The sequence below is a fragment of the Esox lucius genome, chromosome 3 (genome assembly GCF_011004845.1).
Source record: "Esox lucius isolate fEsoLuc1 chromosome 3, fEsoLuc1.pri, whole genome shotgun sequence".
Classification (NCBI taxonomy): domain Eukaryota; kingdom Metazoa; phylum Chordata; class Actinopteri; order Esociformes; family Esocidae; genus Esox; species Esox lucius.
Window position 1 is genome coordinate 28,340,471 of NC_047571.1, and position 18,395 is coordinate 28,358,865.

Below are 18,395 nucleotides of genomic sequence, written 5' to 3' on the forward strand. Positions count from 1 at the left end.
GTCAGCTTCTCTAACCACTACACTTATTTAACAAGGGGTAGCCAGTCTGTCAATCTGAAGCTGATTCAGATTCTGACTATTGCAGGAGTCAAACGCATGACTTGTTGTTCCATAGTCCGCGTCTCTAACCACAACGCTATTTAACAAGGAGTCGTCACTCAGTCAGGCACGGACGCATGGACTCAGTAAGAGACATTTGCTCTTCTTAGCCGGCTCCGCTTACACGGTCCTGCAGAAATTGGAGGATCCTTTCAGGTTTCATCCCTGAAACTGTGTGGGTACCCCTAACATTTCTAAGGGGGAAATATGAGTATTTCAAAGAACTAATTTTTATCGTTCCTTAAAGAACTTTTGATGAAGAACCTTCCTCAGTGGTCAATGCCAAAGGGTTTGTTAAATGTTAACATTGTCCCTTCATTACATCATCTTTTTTATTTCTTTATTTTACATTGTGGTGTTGGACAAAACATTTCAGAATCTTTGGTGTAAAATGTTATTTAATTCCTGGAATACATTCACAGGGGGAAGTACAGTCGTGGCTATTCAGCGCGTCATCAGGATGTTTCTGAGTCTTCAGGAAGTACAGTCGTGGCTATTCAGCGCGTCATCAGGATTATGTTTCGACTGTCAGCTCGTGGAAATTCACTGTGTTACGTCCGTGTGAAAAAAACAACATAATAGGGCAGTCCAGTGCATTGCTCGCACTATGGAAGGTTTCCACATATTCATAGTCTCTGAAGCCTGTGTTGTGGCCCCCTGTCCATGACCCCCTGTTCAGCCCTCTAATGGGTAATGGGATAAAACCTGGCACCGTGCTGGATTGGACAAAGGGCTCAGACTGAGGTTGGTCATTGGATGTAATGTCATGCAAATTCAGAGTGCACAAAAGAAAGTCATGAGAACAGTTATGTTTTATTTAAAAATTTTTACTATTTAGGATGACTCCTCAATCTTTGTCTGAAGAGGATTCGTATAAGTTGTTGGAGAATGACAGATCAGATCCATTTCGGTCTTCTGCACCCTAGAAATCAAAGTCTGTATCTTTAGGTAACTTACAATAGACGACATGAGGCCAGTGGCTTATAAACATACTGGTGAGAGGGCTAGTGGAGAGGGCTAGTGGAGAGGGGTGGTGGAGAGGGGTGTTTTAGAGGCGTGGTATAGAGGGGTGGTATAGAGGCGTGGTATAGAGGGGTGGTAGAGGGGCGTGGTAGAGAGGGGTGGTGGAGAGGGGTGGTTTAGAGGCGTGGTATAGAGGGGTGGTGGAGAGGGGTGGTTTAGAGGCGTGGTATAGAGGGGTGGTATAGAGGGGTGGTATAGAGGAGTGGTAGAGGGGTGGTATAGAGGGGTGGTTTAGAGGTGTGGTATAGAGGGGTGGTAGAGGGGTGTGGTAGAGAGGGGTGGTGGAGAGGGGTGGTTTAGAGGCGTGGTATAGAGGGGTGGTATAGAGGGGTGGTTTAGAGGCGTGGTATAGAGGGGTGGTATAGAGGGGTGGTATAGAGGAGTGGTAGAGGGGTGGTAGAGAGGGGTGGTAGAGGGGTGGTAGAGAGGGGTGGTATAGAGTGGTTGTATAGAGGGGTGGTAGAGGGGCGTGGTAGAGAGGGGTGGTATAGAGGGGTGGTAGAGGGGCGTGGTAGAGAGGGGTGGTATAGAGGGGTGGTAGAGGGGCGTGGTGTAGAGGGGTGGTAGAGAGGAAGAATAACTGTTTGGTCTATGAGCTGCTCATAATGTAAACTTATTGATGTATCAATACTTACATTTATTTTACAATCATGAAGACTGAAAACGGAAACAGTTTCCCGATGTTCAGACCTGCTGTGTGCAGAGACATCAGTGAAACACTGTATTTCTACCACTTTCTTAAACAGATATCATCTGAAACATCGAATTAGGATAATCAGATATGGTGTTTGACATTGTTACTATCATCTTGACATACGTGATGGAGCGTCTCTGTTGCAGTACATAGAGAACGGCGACGATGGCAACAACCGTCAGTAGAAGGAGAGCCACTCCCAACAACGCGTACACCGCATCTACAGGCACAGGACCACATTGCAAAGGTTGACCATTGACCTAGTCTGTCACAGCTCCTGGTTCCAGGCAGTCAGAAAGTTCAGTCCCAGTCAGTCAGTCAGGCTAGTCCCAGCCAGGGAGTCAGTCAGTACAGTCCCAGCCAGTCAGTCAGTCCGTCAAGTACTTTGCAGTCAATTTAGGTGTGGTATGACATCACAGCCTTACTGTCTGTAGTAGATGGAGCATCTGTGGGCACGGTGTTGGAACAGTGACCGGGGTGGATGGTGATGTCATCTAGGGCCACGTCTCCCCCAGGAGCTCGGCCTCTCTGGTGAATGAATTCAAACTGTGGAGGGAACCGGACATAGCCCATAATCCCACACAGATACAGAAATGTTAATGACACAGCCCCATAATCCCACACTGATACAGTAATGTTAGTGACATGGCCCAATAATCCCACACTGATACAGTAATGTTAGTGACACGGCCCCATAATCCCACACTGATACAGTAATGTTAGTGACATGGCCCAATAATCCCACACTGATACAGTAATGTTAGTGACACGGCCCCATAATCCCACACTGATACAGTAATGTTAGTGACATGGCCCAATAATCCCACACTGATACAGTAATGTTAGTGACACGGCCCCATAATCCCACACTGATACAGTAATGTTAGTGACATGGCCCAATAATCCCACACTGATACAGTAATGTTAGTGACACAGCCCCATAATCCCACACTGATACAGTAATTTTAGTGACATGGCCCAATAATTCCACACTGATACAGTAATGTTAGTGACACGGCCCCATAATCCCACACTGATACAGTAATGTTAGTGACACGGCCCCATAATCCCACACTGATACAGTAATGTTAGTGACATGGCCCCATAATCCCACACTGATACAGTAATGTTAGAGACATGGCCCCATAATCCCACACTGATACAGTAATGTTAGAGACACGGCCCCATAATCCCACACTGATACAGTAATGTTAGAGACACGGCCCCATAATCCCACACTGATACAGTAATGTTAGAGACACGGCCGACCCACGTTACTATAAAGTCTAGTCTGTCTGTTGTAATGAAAACCTGGGAACTGAGGTTCATGACACAGGATGCACTGCCTGTAGAATATTTGATTGCCCAGGAAATGTTAAACTGGGACAATCTTTGTCTAGTAGGGTTACTTAATTTTTATAGGGGGAAATATATATAGTTTATTTACTATAAACATCTATATATAAATCATTTTGTACAACTGCAAACCAAATAAATGTTGACCAGAAGACTTTAGAATTTCATAAGCTCCCTAAAAGGTGCATTACTGGTATAGTGACGGAGCATTGGGCCATTACTGCAGCCACCTTACCCAGAATGCCTCTGTGTAGTCCACATATACGCTGCCCTGGTGCCACATGTCCCCCTGACTGCCCGATTCGCTCCATAAGACTTCCACTGCACCTCCGTTAGCATGCGGCTTCCTGCGGACAACGAAGGACCGGTCAGTTCATCCGCCCGACCACCCGTCCAGGGACAACGAGGCGCCACCTACCTGCTGTTGCTCTGGACGTTGAGGGTCCCGATGTGAGGACCGTACATGTGAAACCAGAAAGTCAGGCAGTGCCCCCTGCTGTTCGGCTGCAGTACTTCGCCCAACAGAATGGACCTGTCTCCCCATTGGCCCACAGAACTGTCCACATACAGGTAGTAACCTGAGGGACAAAAGACCAGGTCAGTTTGAAAGTAGGTACACCATAAAAAAATACTTATTCGTTTTTTTAGCTGATCACAAAATATTCCAAATATCAAGGCCAAATAGCGTTTAGTATGAAAACAAAGATTTGGTATGTCGAGTCTGCTTCAAGCATTCACTGAAATCACTCAGCGTTGCATCTCTCTGAATTAAAAACATTTAAACACATTTATGAAACACTGTTTCGTTCACATTTTGAAAACAGTTTGCTACATGCTGCCCCCCTGAACACAGCCCACCCTCACCCAGGGACGAGTTGGTGGTATGGTCCACACTGGGGCCAGTGTTGGGGTTTGGAGAGGCCCCTCTGCCCCTCAGCCAGTCTCCCTCATCCACCCCTGCCCTTGCCACGTTTGTCCAGCCACACAGGCCGGCCTCGAAATCACAGTCTCCGGGTGGAGGGCAGGGCTGGCGGGTCACCAGGACATCATCGAAGGCCATGTCCCCCTCCGGGCTGCTCCCCATCACCCCCTCCACAACGACCTGAAGCAGCAGAACAGCTGTGGGAACCAGGAGATTCAAAACCACCACTATACACAGCACATGGGTCTTCAGGCAGCTACTAAGTTACCCTCTGAAGTGGATGTTTTTTCACTCAAATCAATCATACGTATTTATTTATAAAGCCCTTTTACCGGGATGTTTGCTACTGTAATATAACAAGACAAAGATCTGTGGGACTGAAAATCTATTCCACTGCAACTTGATTGGATTTGATAGCCCGGGCTATTCACAGGACGTGCGAGTGCGTGTGTGTGTGTGTTTTGTCTGGCCTAGGACTCACTCTGTAGTCCTCCTCACCAAGCTGCAGCGTTGCCTGGGCAAACCTCCACAGAGCCCCCTGGTCTCCAGAGTGGGACAGCAGCAGGATTTTGTTCCCTTTCTCAGCCCGCTGGTACACATTCAGTGTCCCCGCGTCCCGGCCGAACATGTGGAACCACAGCTGCAGACACGCCCCTTTACCTAGAACCCACGCAGAACATATTCACGATTGAACGGGATCTGCTCTGCATTGAACGCTCCACGAACACGCTAACCGGGCAAACGTTGATGTCCGTCATTCATTTCACACGTGCTCTGCGACTGGATCATTTAAGTTCAGATCTGAAATGTTGAGTCACAAAACTCACAGCGCCTTGAGTCACGGAGCCCACTTGGTTTTTGCATACCAGGCGCCCCGTTCACGCCCCTACCTATAACCTTTCAATTCCGAAAAGGGACGCAAACAGCTGGTGCACAAGGGCAAAGAAATGTGTCTCCGAGTATCTCAGTCACCTGCGTGGAACAGCGGCGAGGCCATCCTGGCTGTGTCTCCAGACTGACCACCCCCTGACCAGGGCAGATGGAAGTAATGTCCCGAGGCGGTGTTGGTGGTGTGGTCGTGGTCTGGACCGGTGTTAGGGTGAGAGGCGGATCCGGACCCCCTGACCCAGTCGGCGTCGTCATCCGTCTCCTGCAGCCAGTTACAGTTTCCCTCCTCAAAGTCACACAGGTCTGGGGGGGGGGGGGTGAAATACATACCCAAACACGTATCAAAATGGAGTTGAATATTCAAACCACACGTATACTGTACTTCTAAATGAATGAGCGTATATATCAACCTATACAAAAAGTCACAGAAAACCAACAAATAGGAAGGCAGGGTAAGGGGGGCAGGTAGGAATGCAGAATGAAACGTTTTCGTCACGCGGGGGTTATGACGGGGGTTACCCGAGGGGGTGCAGGCCCCTGCGGTGAAAGCGATGTCATCGATGGCTATGTCGCCCGCCTCCCCGCCCACCGAGGCCTCCAGCACCACCTGGTGGACTTCCGGTGAGGTCACGTGACTCTGAGCCAACCGCCACTCATCCCCTTGAGTGTGGGCACGGTGCCACATCTACAGAGGAGCAGAGGAGCATGTTGACTCACTAATCACCGACCTGGAGGCAGATACTTTCTACAGATCTCTCAGCTAGAGGGTTAAAGTCGGATATTAGATCTGGGTAAATACTTGCCCGCTGAGCACAGGACATTGAAGACATTCAAAAGTAAATTTTTCTAATGAATTTAGTCGGCAGGTAGGGACATTTTACTGTACCTAGATAAATTACCGTAGATGATTTAGGTAAAGGATTGAGGTCAGATATTACAGATAAATCAGCAAGGTAAAGGGTTAGGGTCAGATATTACAGATAGATCCGCAAGGTAAAGGGTTAGGGCCAGATATTACAGATAAATCAGCAAGGTAAAGGGTTAGGGTCAGATATTAGAGATAGATCAGCAAGGTAAAGGGTTAGGGTCAGATATTAGAGATAGATCAGCAAGGTAAAGGGTTAGGGTCAGATATTACAGATAGATCAGCAAGGTAAAGGGTTAGGGTCAGATATTAGAGATAGATCAGCAAGGTAAAGGGTTAGGGTCAGATATTACAGATAGATCAGCAAGGTAAAGGGTTAGGGTCAGATATTGCATATAGAGGAGTTAGGTTAAGGGTTAGGGTCAGATATCACCGATAAATAATTTAGACTAGGGTTGAATGAAGGTAGACGGTAGGCTGAGTTTCTGATCCGGAGGCTGCTCTTACTGGTGTTCCGACCCGCGACTGTGTGGTGTGTAGCACCATGCTGAGTGATCCTACTGTTGGCCCGAACATGTGGTACCAGAATGACAGGCAGTACCCCTGGGCCCCTGCAGGGGGCAACAGCAGGGACTTAAGCTGAGCCACGCTACCCACTGTGCTGGGGGCAGAGCTTTCGATGTATAGGTAATAACCTAGGAGTTAAAGAACACACTGATTATCATGGAGGTTTATAAACACTGGGATTACGCAGTATGTTGGAGCAGTCCGTGTTTTGAACACGACCGGCTGTTCAACCGCATAAATGGTGACGTTTACAGTCGCTTCTAACTGTCAAAATCAGCCAGCCTGCCCCATAGTTCTGGCAACAGGTTCCCGGCGATGACATACAGTGGTGAACTGACTGGTGGTGTGACGACACTGTGGGACTGACTGACCCCTGCTGGTAGTGTGGTCCCCAGCCGGCCCGGTGTTGGGGGTGTCCGTGGGACCAGACCTCCTCAGCCAGTCCTGCTCCTCCTCTGCCCCCTGCACCCAACCACACAGGTCCTCCTCAAAGGAACAGCCGAAAGCCGACAGGGCTGCAGACAGAAAAGTAAAAGCAGTGACCACAATGACACGATGCCAGCCAGGGTGCAGATCGTAAAGTGTGTCAGAGTGCTGATCCAGGGCCAGGTCCTCTTTCGTCTATGTAGATGTATTTTCCTCATCGTCAAACAGGCTAAAACTGATCCCTAGATCATCTTGTTCTGCTGATACGGTCCTCTCCTACTGTACCTGGTGGCTGGTAGGAAGAGTCACAGTTGAGGAAAGAGATGTCGTCCAGAGCTACAGCACAGCGTTCAGCTGAGACGCTGTTCCCAGTCCGGCTACTGAACACCACCTAACAGGGCAGAAGGTTGCACTGGTTCAGTCCACTAGCATGACGGGGGGCCACAGGGTTTCCCTGCTCAACTGAGGAAGAACATCGGAATATTCTCTGCCCTAGACGATTCCGGTTAGGATTCCTTTGTCTCCAGGTAACATTCCCGTACAAACTCCCGGATCTAAGCATGTGGTGTCTGAGCCCATTATAACGACCAAGCCAGTCCAAAGCAAAGTCCAGTGGGGTCATATCAATAAAGGCTAGGAACTGGTGCGTCTCTGTTATTAACTCAAGAAGGAAAAGCCCACTGAGACACAGAGTGTCTGAAATGAAGTAGACCTGACCAACAAGGAAGTAGTCCGACATGTTTCACAAACAGACCTGGTAGGGCAGCAGCTGGCCCAGAGGCAGGTGCTCTGGCCTCCACTGGGGGGCAGTGGGGAGCGTGCGGGACCACAGTTCTCTCTCTCTGCCCTCAACCTCCTGAAGAAGAACACTCAGAGATCCTACAGTCTTGCCACGCATCTGAAAGTGGAACCTGTGAGGCAGCGGGAGAGAGAGGGAGGAAGAGTGAGAGAGGGAGGGAGGGAGGAAGAGTGAGGAAGGGGGAGGGAGGGAGAGTAAGAGAGGGAGGGAGGGAGGGAGGAAGAGTGAGGGAGGGAGGGAGGGAGGGAGGGAGGAAGAGTGAGGGAGGGAGGGAGGGAGGGAGGGAGGGAGGGAGGAAGAGTGAGGGAGGGAGGGAGAGTGAGGGAGGGAGGGAGGAAGAGTGAGGGAGGGAGGAAGAGTGAGGGAGGGAGGGAGGGAGGGAGGAAGAGTGAGGGAGGGAGGGAGGGAGGGAGGAAGAGGGAGGGAGGGAGGGAGGAAGAGTGAGGGAGGAAGAGAGAGAGAGAGATAATGGCATATATTACATGCTATAATATAAAATAATAGAATAAAACAGAGGTAAATAAAATCCACAGGTACTGTAGACATCACATGGTGCTTAGTGGCATCAGCCTACTGGCTGTCCCTCCTGTCACTCACAGAATCTGGCAGTAGGGGGACGGGGATGGGGGTGCAGGACTCTGAAGACGAGCCTCCATTTGGGACTGGCTGAAATTCACTGCCATGTAGTTGCCTGCATACAAAGCAAAGGGAGGTGAAAAGAGGAAGAGGTGCAATCTGCACCTTAAAGTCTCTGTTAAAAGTGCTACTCTTGTTGATCAATGCATACTAGGCAGGGTAAAGTCACTTAATAGTCAGAGTATATTAACGTTTATGGTCACTGTAGGTCATGACAGTATATAGTCATGTGTAAAGTCAGTATAGGGTCAGTGTATGGTCAGTTTATGTTCGGTATATAGTCAGTGTATGGTCAGTGTATAGACTGTATAGCAAGTGTATGGTCAGTGTATAGACAGTGTATAGGCAGTGTATGGTCAGTGTATAGACAGTGTATGGTCAGTGTTTAGACAGTGTATAGACAGTGTATGGTCAATGTAGTACCTGTGCCAGTCGTGTGGTCAGTCTCTGGCACTGTCTGTCCACTGGCTTCCTGTCTCTGCCACCTGTTAGCCCCGTGGCTGGTGTCCCTCCACTGACACAGGTCACGTTCAAATGTACAGGGACTGGTGGTGGGAGGTACAGAGGAAGTGGGTGTGGTTTCAGTTGTGGGAAGGCCTGAGGAAGTGGGAGTGGCCAAAGTAGTGGGGGCAACTGAGGAGGAAGGTTTGATTGGCAGCTGGCTGTTGCTAAGGTCGTGGACACACTGCTTGGAGAAGGAAACGTCATCAACTGCAACAAGACGTTTAGGCTCTTCTCCTCTCTCATACTGGAACACAACCTGAAACACACACAACATGAACACAACACACAAACACAATGAATTAAGAAGCTGGAAAAGATCAAATTAAGACAGCTCTTTATATTGCCCACATAACATACACAATAAGTGTGTGTATGGATATAGGCTGAACTCTCTGACCTTGCTGTTGACCGTTGAGGACAGTATGACCTCTGCCCTGTGCCAGCTGTAGTCCTGTGGTGAATCTCTCATCCACAACAGCTTGTCAAACATCCCAGTGTGGTCTGTTCTCAGTCTCACACTCAGACTGGCTGTCTGCTCATCCTGACTGTAGTAGTAGAACCTCACCTGTAGAGGGAGACAGAGAGCAACATCTTACCGATGGACCCTCGGACTGGCTGGAGGAAGAGAGAGAACTGCTGTTGGTGCATAGAGATGGATAGAGACAACACACATGTACATTGCGGACCTACTCATAGTGGTTGGCATACTAGTTGTGAATCCAGAGTGACTCACAGTGCAGTTGGAGCTGGGTAGCAGAGTTCTGGAGAGGATCTCTGATGTCTGGCCTTTCTCAGTCAGGTGGCTTCCAGGAACTACATAGTGACCTGAAATACAAAGAACACCCTGTCACTATTATGAAGACCACTCTGTCACTATTATAAAGACCAGCCTGTCTCTATCTCAGACTGTAGTAAACACTGTCCTATTTTAAAGAACAGGCTCATATCCAAAGCAATTACATTAATAAGGTTCATGAGTGCTGCTAATCTAGATGTCTGTGAGACTAGGGGGATGGCCATGGGGCAATTCTTCAACCCCCGATCCATCTACAACATCATCCGAACTCCTGATCCAACCACAAAGTCACCCCAGCTCCTCATCCCTCTGTAACGTCATCCCCACTCCAGTTAGACGGGTTCCTACCAGCTCTGTTGTTTTTGGTGTGGTCCCTCGGGGGTCCGTGATTGGGCCAGGCAGCCTCTCCGTTCTGGAGGGTCCAGTCGCCTGCGGGGGTGTCCACCTCACTCTCTCCCCAGGAACACAGGCCCTCCTCGAAGCTACAATGCCCTGCAAATCCCCACTTCTCTGGGATACACAAAGAATGTCGGGAGGTCTCAGGCTCAACTAAACAACATGACTACTTTGTTATTTTACTTGAACCAATTCTGAACGGATGTTTCCCCGCTCAGCCTGTCCATGTCACTCACCACAGCCATCCTCGTCTGTTCCATCCCCACAGTCATCGGTGAAGTCACAAACTCGATTTGGCTCCACACACACACGGTTAGAACAGGTGAACAAACCAGCCGGACAGGAGTCTTGAGCCTCTGTCAGAGAACATCATTCAGCAAAGACTCACTAAACCTACTTCAAATCAGCACTGAAGCAATGTGACATTCAATCTAGATCCTATTTTTCAAAAGAACTTCAAAGAGTATCTTAAATACTCAGCACCCAGGCCCCCTGCAGATTTCCCTTTTCTCCCAGTAGTAGAGATGTTACTAGTAGCGAATATATTAAGGAAAATGTGCAATGACTAATTAGTACATATCATCAGATGAATGCGAAACCTCTACTTTGCTGTAATAGACTTCTAGTGGTTCTGTATATTACCCCTCCTACAATTTACCTCTAATAACTTTCCTTCTCCTACAACACCAGCAACACAACCCCCTTCTACAACACCAGTAACACAACCCCCTTCTACAACACCAGTAACACAACCCCCTTCTACAACACCAGTAACACAACCCCTTTCTACAACACCAGTAACACAACCCCCTTCTACAACACCAGTAACACAACCCCCTTCTACAACACCAGTAACACAACCCCTTTCTACAACACCAGTAACACAACCCCCTTCTACAACACCAGTAACACAACCCCCTTCTACAGCACCAGTAACACAACCCCTTTCTACAACACCAGTAACACAACCCCCTTCTACAGTCAGTCTGTATCTGCTGCTCACCAGGAAGAGTACAGTTGAGGAAGAGGATGTCGTCGATGGCGATGTCTCCTAGCTGACTGGAGGTCCTTGTGGCCTGGAAGAACAGGCTGAACACCTGGGGGGTCCGACCCACCTTCACCTCCCCCCGACGCCACGCGTCCCCCTGGTCACCTGACCGCCACCAAAGAGGAGTGGTCCTGGATCCCTCCTGGAGGAGAACCCTGAGCTCCCTTATACCTGAGCACACACATGTACTGTAGGAATGACCACAACCACGCACTCACACTGACACACATACTGTGCACACACACACACACACACACAGTACCTTACCTTTTCCATTCATGTGGTAGTAGAACTCCAGCAGACACTCAGCACTGGCCTGCTTCATGAAGGGACTTTGCAGTTTGGCAAAGTCATTCACGTCCCCGCGGCTGGACTCAACCAGCATGTACCAACCTGGAGGGACACAGGACAGGCAGAGGTACTGAACTACAGGGGTGGTGTGTGTGTACATGTGGCTGTGTGTTCTTGTGTGTGTGTGTGTGTGTGTCTTACCCAGCTCAGTGCCCAGGGTGTGGTCTACTGAAGGGCCTGTATTTTTTGTAGCAGTCCCATTCCTGTCCCTCTGCCATGTAAACTGGCCCACACTGATATCCTCCCACTCACAGGTCCCATTTTCAAATGAACACCCCAAAAAGCCCCTGTCAGTGCTGTTATCTGTAGGGACAGAGGAGAGAGGACATGGAATAGAGGGACAGGGGAGAGGGGACATGGAATAGAGGAACAGAGGATAGGGGGACATGGAATAGAGGGACAGAGGAGAGGGGGACATGGAACAGAGGGACAGAGGAGAAGGGTACATGGAATAGAGGGACAGAGGAGAGGGGGACATGGAATAGAGGGACAGATGAGAAGGGGACATGGAATAGAGGGACAGAGGAGAAGGGGACATGGAATAGAGAGACAGAGGAGAAGGGGACATGGAACAGAGGGACAGAAACAGGTGTAAAGGGGGACAGAGGATAAGGGTCAGGGAACAGGTTGAGGGACATTAAGACTTGTGGGTCTGATTTGTTAATATCCCATTACAACAACTACACAGAGCTACAATGTGCCCTAATATTTACTGTACCTGGACAAAGCCCTGGTGTCATAATGATGTCATCAACAGCAATGAATCCACTGTCACTAGACTCCGCCTCTACCAGCACCTGGACAGACAGGATGAGAGACAGAGTTTACTCAGCTGTGGAGGACAAGTGGATCATCTACTTACAGAACAAAGAACCAGTCACTGGCTGTACCTGGAATGGTCCGGACTTCTGCACAGCACCAGAGAAAAGGGTCCAGTTGGATTGACCAGACTGGGTCTGAAACAGTAACTCCTGCTCTGTTGGGCCTGAGCGAGCAAACAGTCGCAGGGTCCCAGAGTTCCTGTACAATAAAGGTTATATAAGCAGAAGATTGCTATAGTAGAGGACTATCTACTGCTTTATTTGACCAGGTGGGTCAGATCATTAATATAGTAGAGGAATGTCTACTCCTTTATTTTACCTGGTCGGTCAGATCATTAATATAGTAGAGGAATGTCTACTCCTTTATTTTACCTGGTAGGTCAGATCATTAATATAGTAGAGGAATGTCTACTCCTTTATTTTACCTGGTCGGTCAGATCATTAATATAGTAATGTCTACTCCTTTATTTTACCTGGTCGGTCATTTAGGACCTTATTTATCACATTCTATTACCTTAAAGAACTGTACTGATACAAAGCCCCTGTTTAAGGTTAAATGTCTCCTGATATCCCAGTAGTACTGGTCATGTCTCTATAGGTCTCAGCTGGAAGGATGTTCCTTCTGTTATGTTTTAACCCCCCAACAGAACCCAAGAGAACTTCCTTCTTAGAAAAGTAAAGTCCCTGTAAGTCAAGGTTCTGACCTGCCATGCATGTAGTACCAGACGGTGAGGCAGGTGGATTTAATCTTGAACTGGATCCACTCTGAGACCACCACAGCCCGGCTGCTCTGGTTCTGGGACTGGGCCGGGCTCAGTAAGAACCTCCCTGGTAGCAGAACAGATCACAAGAGATCACATAAGACGTCATCATAAGACAATCAAGATAACTTCAGCTTCTTCTGGCGTGTTTGAACCTGGTTTTAGAACCTGGTTTCATCTGCGTTCCCGTGGTGCTGGTCCATACCCTCTGCTGTCTGAGTGGTGTGGTCTGTGGCCGGGCCCTGGAAGCGTCCGTCTGCCTGTACCCAGTCATGTCCGTCTGGCTGGGCCTCGTTGACCCAGGTACACTGGCCGGACTCAAAGTCACAGCTGCCCACAGGAGAACACGGTCCTGCCCTGATTGACACATCATCAATCTGCACCGTGGAAACTGAGCCTGGAGCGTGCTCTGCTCTGAACACCACCTGAGAATGTGGGGGAGGTGGGGGAGGTATTTGTGTGAGTGTGTAGTTGAAAGACACCCCCATCAGTCACTTCCCATTTCTCTTTCCAGTGAGGAATCCCTGATTACTGACGTGACTAGAATCAGATCCATCTTTATCACTGGTTCTGTCTAGGGCATTAACAGGTGAACAGTGTTGGGTAGCTCACTTGGTGGGCCGACCTTAAAGGAGTTGGGTGCGGACACGGTAAGTTCTGCCACCTCCCAGCCTGTAGAGGGAGCTCCAGAGCGCTGCCACAGAGCCGGGCCCTGCTCTCCACTCCACAGGACGTGTGCTGACAGACTCTCAGTAGAACCAACAGGCAGACGGTACCTTCAAGAGGTGTGGGGTAGGCGAGTGAAGACTGGAGCTAAGGCAGGGGAAAGTACTAACAGAGACACACACACATCCACACACAAACCCAGACCAGACAGGGACTGAGCTTACCAGAAGCGAACACACATCCCTGTGGAAGCGCTAATCTCTGGAGAAAACAGCTGAGCCACTGACGTCTGTTCTGGGCCTGGTGACAAGACGGTCATGTAGAACCCTGTAGGAAAGAGAGGGAATATCAATAGCAGTGATACTAACAGACTGGATAAACAAATTACATTGGCAACTAAACTTTCACTTTGAATGACCAGCGTTCCGGAGGCCTGTTAAAATGTTCCCCCGGTAACCCTCACCGTTCTCCGTTTTGTAGGTGTGGTCTGGTCGGTCCATTGTCCCTCTCCGGTTCTCCCAGCGCCCCTTGTGACTCATGTCTACTTCAAAGTTACACCAGGAGTTCTCAAATCCACAGGGATCTGGGACAAAGACAGATCCCCCTGTTAACTCATTCTCTCTCATAAAATATCCGCAGTCTCAATTTGGCGATGACATCTACTGAGGGGTTTGTTATAGACTCTAATAAAAGGTGTGGTTCGAATCCTGAATGCTAATTTCCCGATGGCTGCCTGAAGGTATCGTTTCAATGGAAAACAAGGACATTTCTAAGTGACCCCAAATACTGCAGGTTATATGTATTTATATACAACCTGCAGTATTTTACTAAACAATAATAACAACCACACACAAAGTGATTAAAAGGCAGTTATAAAGGGCAGTGCGTTTATAGAGTCAAATAGACCCTCAGCATCTCTTACTTAGATCTTTGCAGGCTCCTTCCTTGACTGTGACATCATCAATGGCTATAAACCCACTTCCAGAAGTTTTCCTACTGGCTGAGAACTGGACCTGGTAAACAGATGAAATGTCATTTACACTATTAATGTGTGTGCGTGCGTGCGTGCGTGCGTGCGTGTGTGTATGAGTGTGTGTTTCTATGTTCCTGTGTCCTCCTTACCTCCCGTGTATCTGCTACGCTAACCTGTGCGTTCATCCACTCTGAATCTTGGCTGCCTTGTCGAGTCCAAATCACACGTCTTGACGATTTCTGCCAAGAAAGTATCCATGTTTGTACATGTTAAGGTTTCATTTGAATCTCTCTTGTGGTGGAAGTTTGAAACTGATAACGAAAGTACGACGTTATGATGTTATTACCACCATGTTATATTAAGTCAGTGGTGGTCTTTGCTTTTCAATTTTTTTCTGCTTAGTTTCTATATCGGGACTATTAAGCATGCTGTGTAATTAAATTAGAAGGATTAGGAGTAAGAGGAGTCGGGCTCCTCCTCAAGTTTCTACTTGAGTACCATTTCTACTATGAGGTCCAGGCTGGACACAGACGGTCCCAACATGTAATACCAGAATCCGACACAGATGTCTGTGGTATTGACCGTAACAGGAACAGAGATGACCGCGGTCTCTTCGTCCACACTGCCAGACATATTCACCACCATGTAATAACCTGAACCACACACAGACATGTACGCACACAACGAGAAGGAGAGAAGAACAGGTAATAGATAACGGCTGCAAACCACTACCACATTCACTGCATGTGAAATCTTTAACAGCTTCATGGTTATGTTGAGGTCACCCCTTATGTAGGTCCGTTTTGACGTCAGTACCTTGGTCATTTCCCACTGTGTGGTCGTATAGGGGTCCATTCCATTGATGGTTCACCTGCAGACCTTGGGACCGGACCCAGTCGAAGGCCTCGTCTGTCTTCTGAACCCAGTTACACAGGCCTGACGGTGAAGGACAAGAACAGTTTAATCGTACGTTCTTATCGTTCTCGTCTTATCTTGTATTGCTTCCACTTTACTGCTTCCCCCATAAAGCTAAATTCTAGGCTTTACGTCTACTCAATGCCACTCCTCCTTAATGCAAATCAGGCAGAAGAATTATCCTTCAGGTCTACTGTAATTCTTTCATATTAAATAAGGCGGCACTGAAAATCCTGTGCCTTGGAAAAGTCTTCAGACCCATTCACTTTCCCAAGATTTAGTGCACTTTTGCCATCGATCTAGATTCAATACATCAAAATTACAGAGTGAATTTACCCCTCCTGTGGCAAATTCAGTTGATTTGGAAAGGCACACACCTGCCTATATATGGTCTAACATTTCAAAGTACATGTCAGAGCAAATATAAAGCCATTAAGTCCAAGGAACTCTCCGTAGACCTCAGAGATAGAATTGTGTCAAGGCGTAGATATGAGGAAGGTTATAAAACATTGCTAAAGCATTGACAGGAGCACAGTGAGCTTCATCATTGTGAAATGGAAGACGTTTTCAACCACCAATACTCTTCTTAGAGCTGACAATCCAGCTAAACTAAGTGGTCAGGACAGAATGACCTTGGTCAGGGAGGTGAAGAAAAACCCAATGGTGACTCAAACAGCTTTAGAGTTTCCATGCAGAGATGGGAGAACCTGCCAGAAAGACAACCATTGGTTTTATGTTATGGGTATGGGTATGTTTATGGTATGGGTATGGTTATGGTATGGGTATGGATATGGTATGGGTATGGTTATGGTATGGGTATTTTATGGGTATGGTATGGGTTAGGGTATGGTTATGGTATGGGTATGGGTATTGCATGGGTATGGTATGGGTATGGTTATGGTATGGGTATGGTATACAGCCAAAGCCTGGACTTGAACCCCAAGGAACATTTTGTAGGGAGACCTGAATTCATGATCCATGTAAAAAAATAAATAAAAATCCAATCAATTATAATTTCAGTTAAATAACACCACAAAAAGAGGAAAAACAGTATATTTAGCCTAGATCCAGACCCGTTTGTGCTGTGTCGCCAACCCCTATGGCTATTGGCTTGTCAGTGACCATCAGAGTTGCCATGAGCTGCCTGTGCCTTACCAAGTTCAAAGTTACAGTCCATCGGAGAGGCTTGGGGGGTGGTGGGGGCTGGGGTGGGGGCTGGGGTAGTAGAGACCAGCTCTGCACAGGTCTGGCCCATCCTGATGTGGATATCATCCAGGGCAATGCCTCCCTCATCCGTTTTGGAACGGTTGGTGGCAAATACAATCTGCAACCAGTACATAGAGTGGATGAGGGCAGGCACATTTGTAGGCAGACTGACTCACTTAAAAGACCAATCTGCGTTATTACAGCCAGTCTGCGTTATTACAGCCAGTCTGTGTTATTACAACCAGTCTGGGTTATTACAACCAGTCTGGGTTATTACAAACAGTCTGTGTTATTACAACCAGTCTGCATTGTTACAACCAGTCTGGGTTATTATAACCAGTCTGTGTTATTACAGCCAGTCTGCGTTATTACGACCAGTCTGCGTTATTACGACCAGTCTGCGTTATTAAAACCAGTCTGCGTTATTGTAGCCAGTCTGCGTTATTACAGCCAGTCTGCGTTATTACAACCAGTCTGCATTATTACAACCAGTCTGCATTATTACAGCCAGTCTGGGTTATTACAACCAGTCTGTGTCATTGGTTGAGGTTTGTCCAACCTGGTGTAGTCCCGTGGTGTTGTAGTCCACCATGGCTAGATGCCAGATTGGTTCAAGCCTTCCAAATCTGCTCCATATGGAGCGTAGGACGCCCATCTCATTCACATAGACTGCCAGCTCCAGAGGGCCTGGGGGTGCGATCCAACTCCAAATTATCACTTGTTATGGTACAATACATGTTTTAGTGTTTTGAGATACAGCCTTTACCATTTATTACTACATTAGACTAACATTACAACTTACAAATACTTTACAACTACTTAGGACCCAGTGGAGGCTGTACTCACTTGAGCTGCTCCACATATCCATGAAGTACCAGAACTCCACACATGCTTTCTCCACAGCCTCCATTGGCTCACTCTGCAGCTGGGCGGTCGCCATGCCAGAGGGATGCCACATATTAATCAAGAAGATGATGTAGTGGCCTGGAGAGCACAACCATGACAAACAGAATATTTAGATAAAAAAATGACATTTTCTTTTTGAAGTTCTGTTTCCAAACTGGAAAATATTACTCCAGCAAACGAAAATGTGAATCATTATGTACATAAAAAAAAGAAATATATTATCTAGGTCAAATTGCAGGGTGAAAAGTTCCAACATGTAAAACTTGAAATACACAACAAAAAGTAAAGGAAAATAACAAGTGTGATCAATATAAGGTCTTTAGGACTGGGAGCGTACCCTGGCCAGAGTTGGTGGTATGGTCCACTGTTGGAGAGAACCTCCCTCCACTTGACCCAGACCACCAGTCCCAGTCCACTCCTGTCCTGTTTGGGGGACTGTTCAGCCAGCCACAGTAGTCCATCTCGAAGTCACAGAACCCTGCAGAACGCGCACACACACACACACACTCAAATCAGAATACGTTTTCTATTTCCTGTTTTTACCGATCATGTCCTCTGCCTGTTACTCACCGTCGGGTGGACACGGCCCGTTTAGAAGAGTGAGGTCATCAATGGCAATGTCCCCGTCATGGCCATCTCCAGCCACAGCCTCGAAGATGACCTATCAATCCGAAAACACATTGCCAAAGTCTTGACAATACTTATGCTACAACATATACAAGGCTTGATAAAAGTAACAGAGTGGACGGTAAGGACAGTGTCATCAGGTTATCCCAG

The 18,395-nt window shown here is 47.8% G+C and overlaps 1 protein-coding gene across 2 annotated transcripts; it reads right to left on the reverse strand.

Annotated features, from left to right (window-relative positions):
* Nucleotides 1–641: 641 nt before the first annotated feature.
* Nucleotides 642–16,699, reverse strand: si:ch211-106h4.4 (MAM and LDL-receptor class A domain-containing protein 1). Of its 2 annotated transcripts, XM_029115896.2 has the most exons (35): nucleotides 16,662–16,699; nucleotides 15,408–15,527; nucleotides 15,090–15,244; nucleotides 14,741–14,830; nucleotides 14,541–14,631; nucleotides 14,082–14,201; nucleotides 13,843–13,945; nucleotides 13,578–13,728; nucleotides 13,158–13,377; nucleotides 12,896–13,019; nucleotides 12,261–12,390; nucleotides 12,089–12,167; nucleotides 11,512–11,673; nucleotides 11,287–11,412; nucleotides 10,975–11,190; nucleotides 10,208–10,327; nucleotides 9,924–10,085; nucleotides 9,513–9,604; nucleotides 9,177–9,344; nucleotides 8,699–9,035; nucleotides 8,237–8,330; nucleotides 7,595–7,751; nucleotides 7,126–7,231; nucleotides 6,786–6,929; nucleotides 6,355–6,542; nucleotides 5,502–5,667; nucleotides 5,067–5,285; nucleotides 4,576–4,754; nucleotides 4,037–4,274; nucleotides 3,591–3,750; nucleotides 3,408–3,519; nucleotides 2,242–2,362; nucleotides 1,940–2,036; nucleotides 1,758–1,815; nucleotides 642–1,021 (listed from the first exon to the last, which is right to left on the reverse strand). In XM_029115896.2, exons 1-35 carry the CDS (start codon nucleotides 16,681–16,683, stop codon nucleotides 947–949), a joined length of 4,902 nt encoding a protein of 1,633 aa, XP_028971729.2. In that variant the 5' UTR covers nucleotides 16,684–16,699; the 3' UTR covers nucleotides 642–946. The 2 variants fall into 2 exon arrangements, with proteins under 2 accessions (XP_028971729.2, XP_034144996.1); XM_034289105.1 differs by lacking the exons at nucleotides 642–1,021; nucleotides 1,758–1,815; nucleotides 1,940–2,036; ... (1 more) ...; nucleotides 3,408–3,519; nucleotides 3,591–3,750 and having other exon boundaries at nucleotides 4,172–4,291.
* Nucleotides 16,700–18,395: the final 1,696 nt, after the last annotated feature.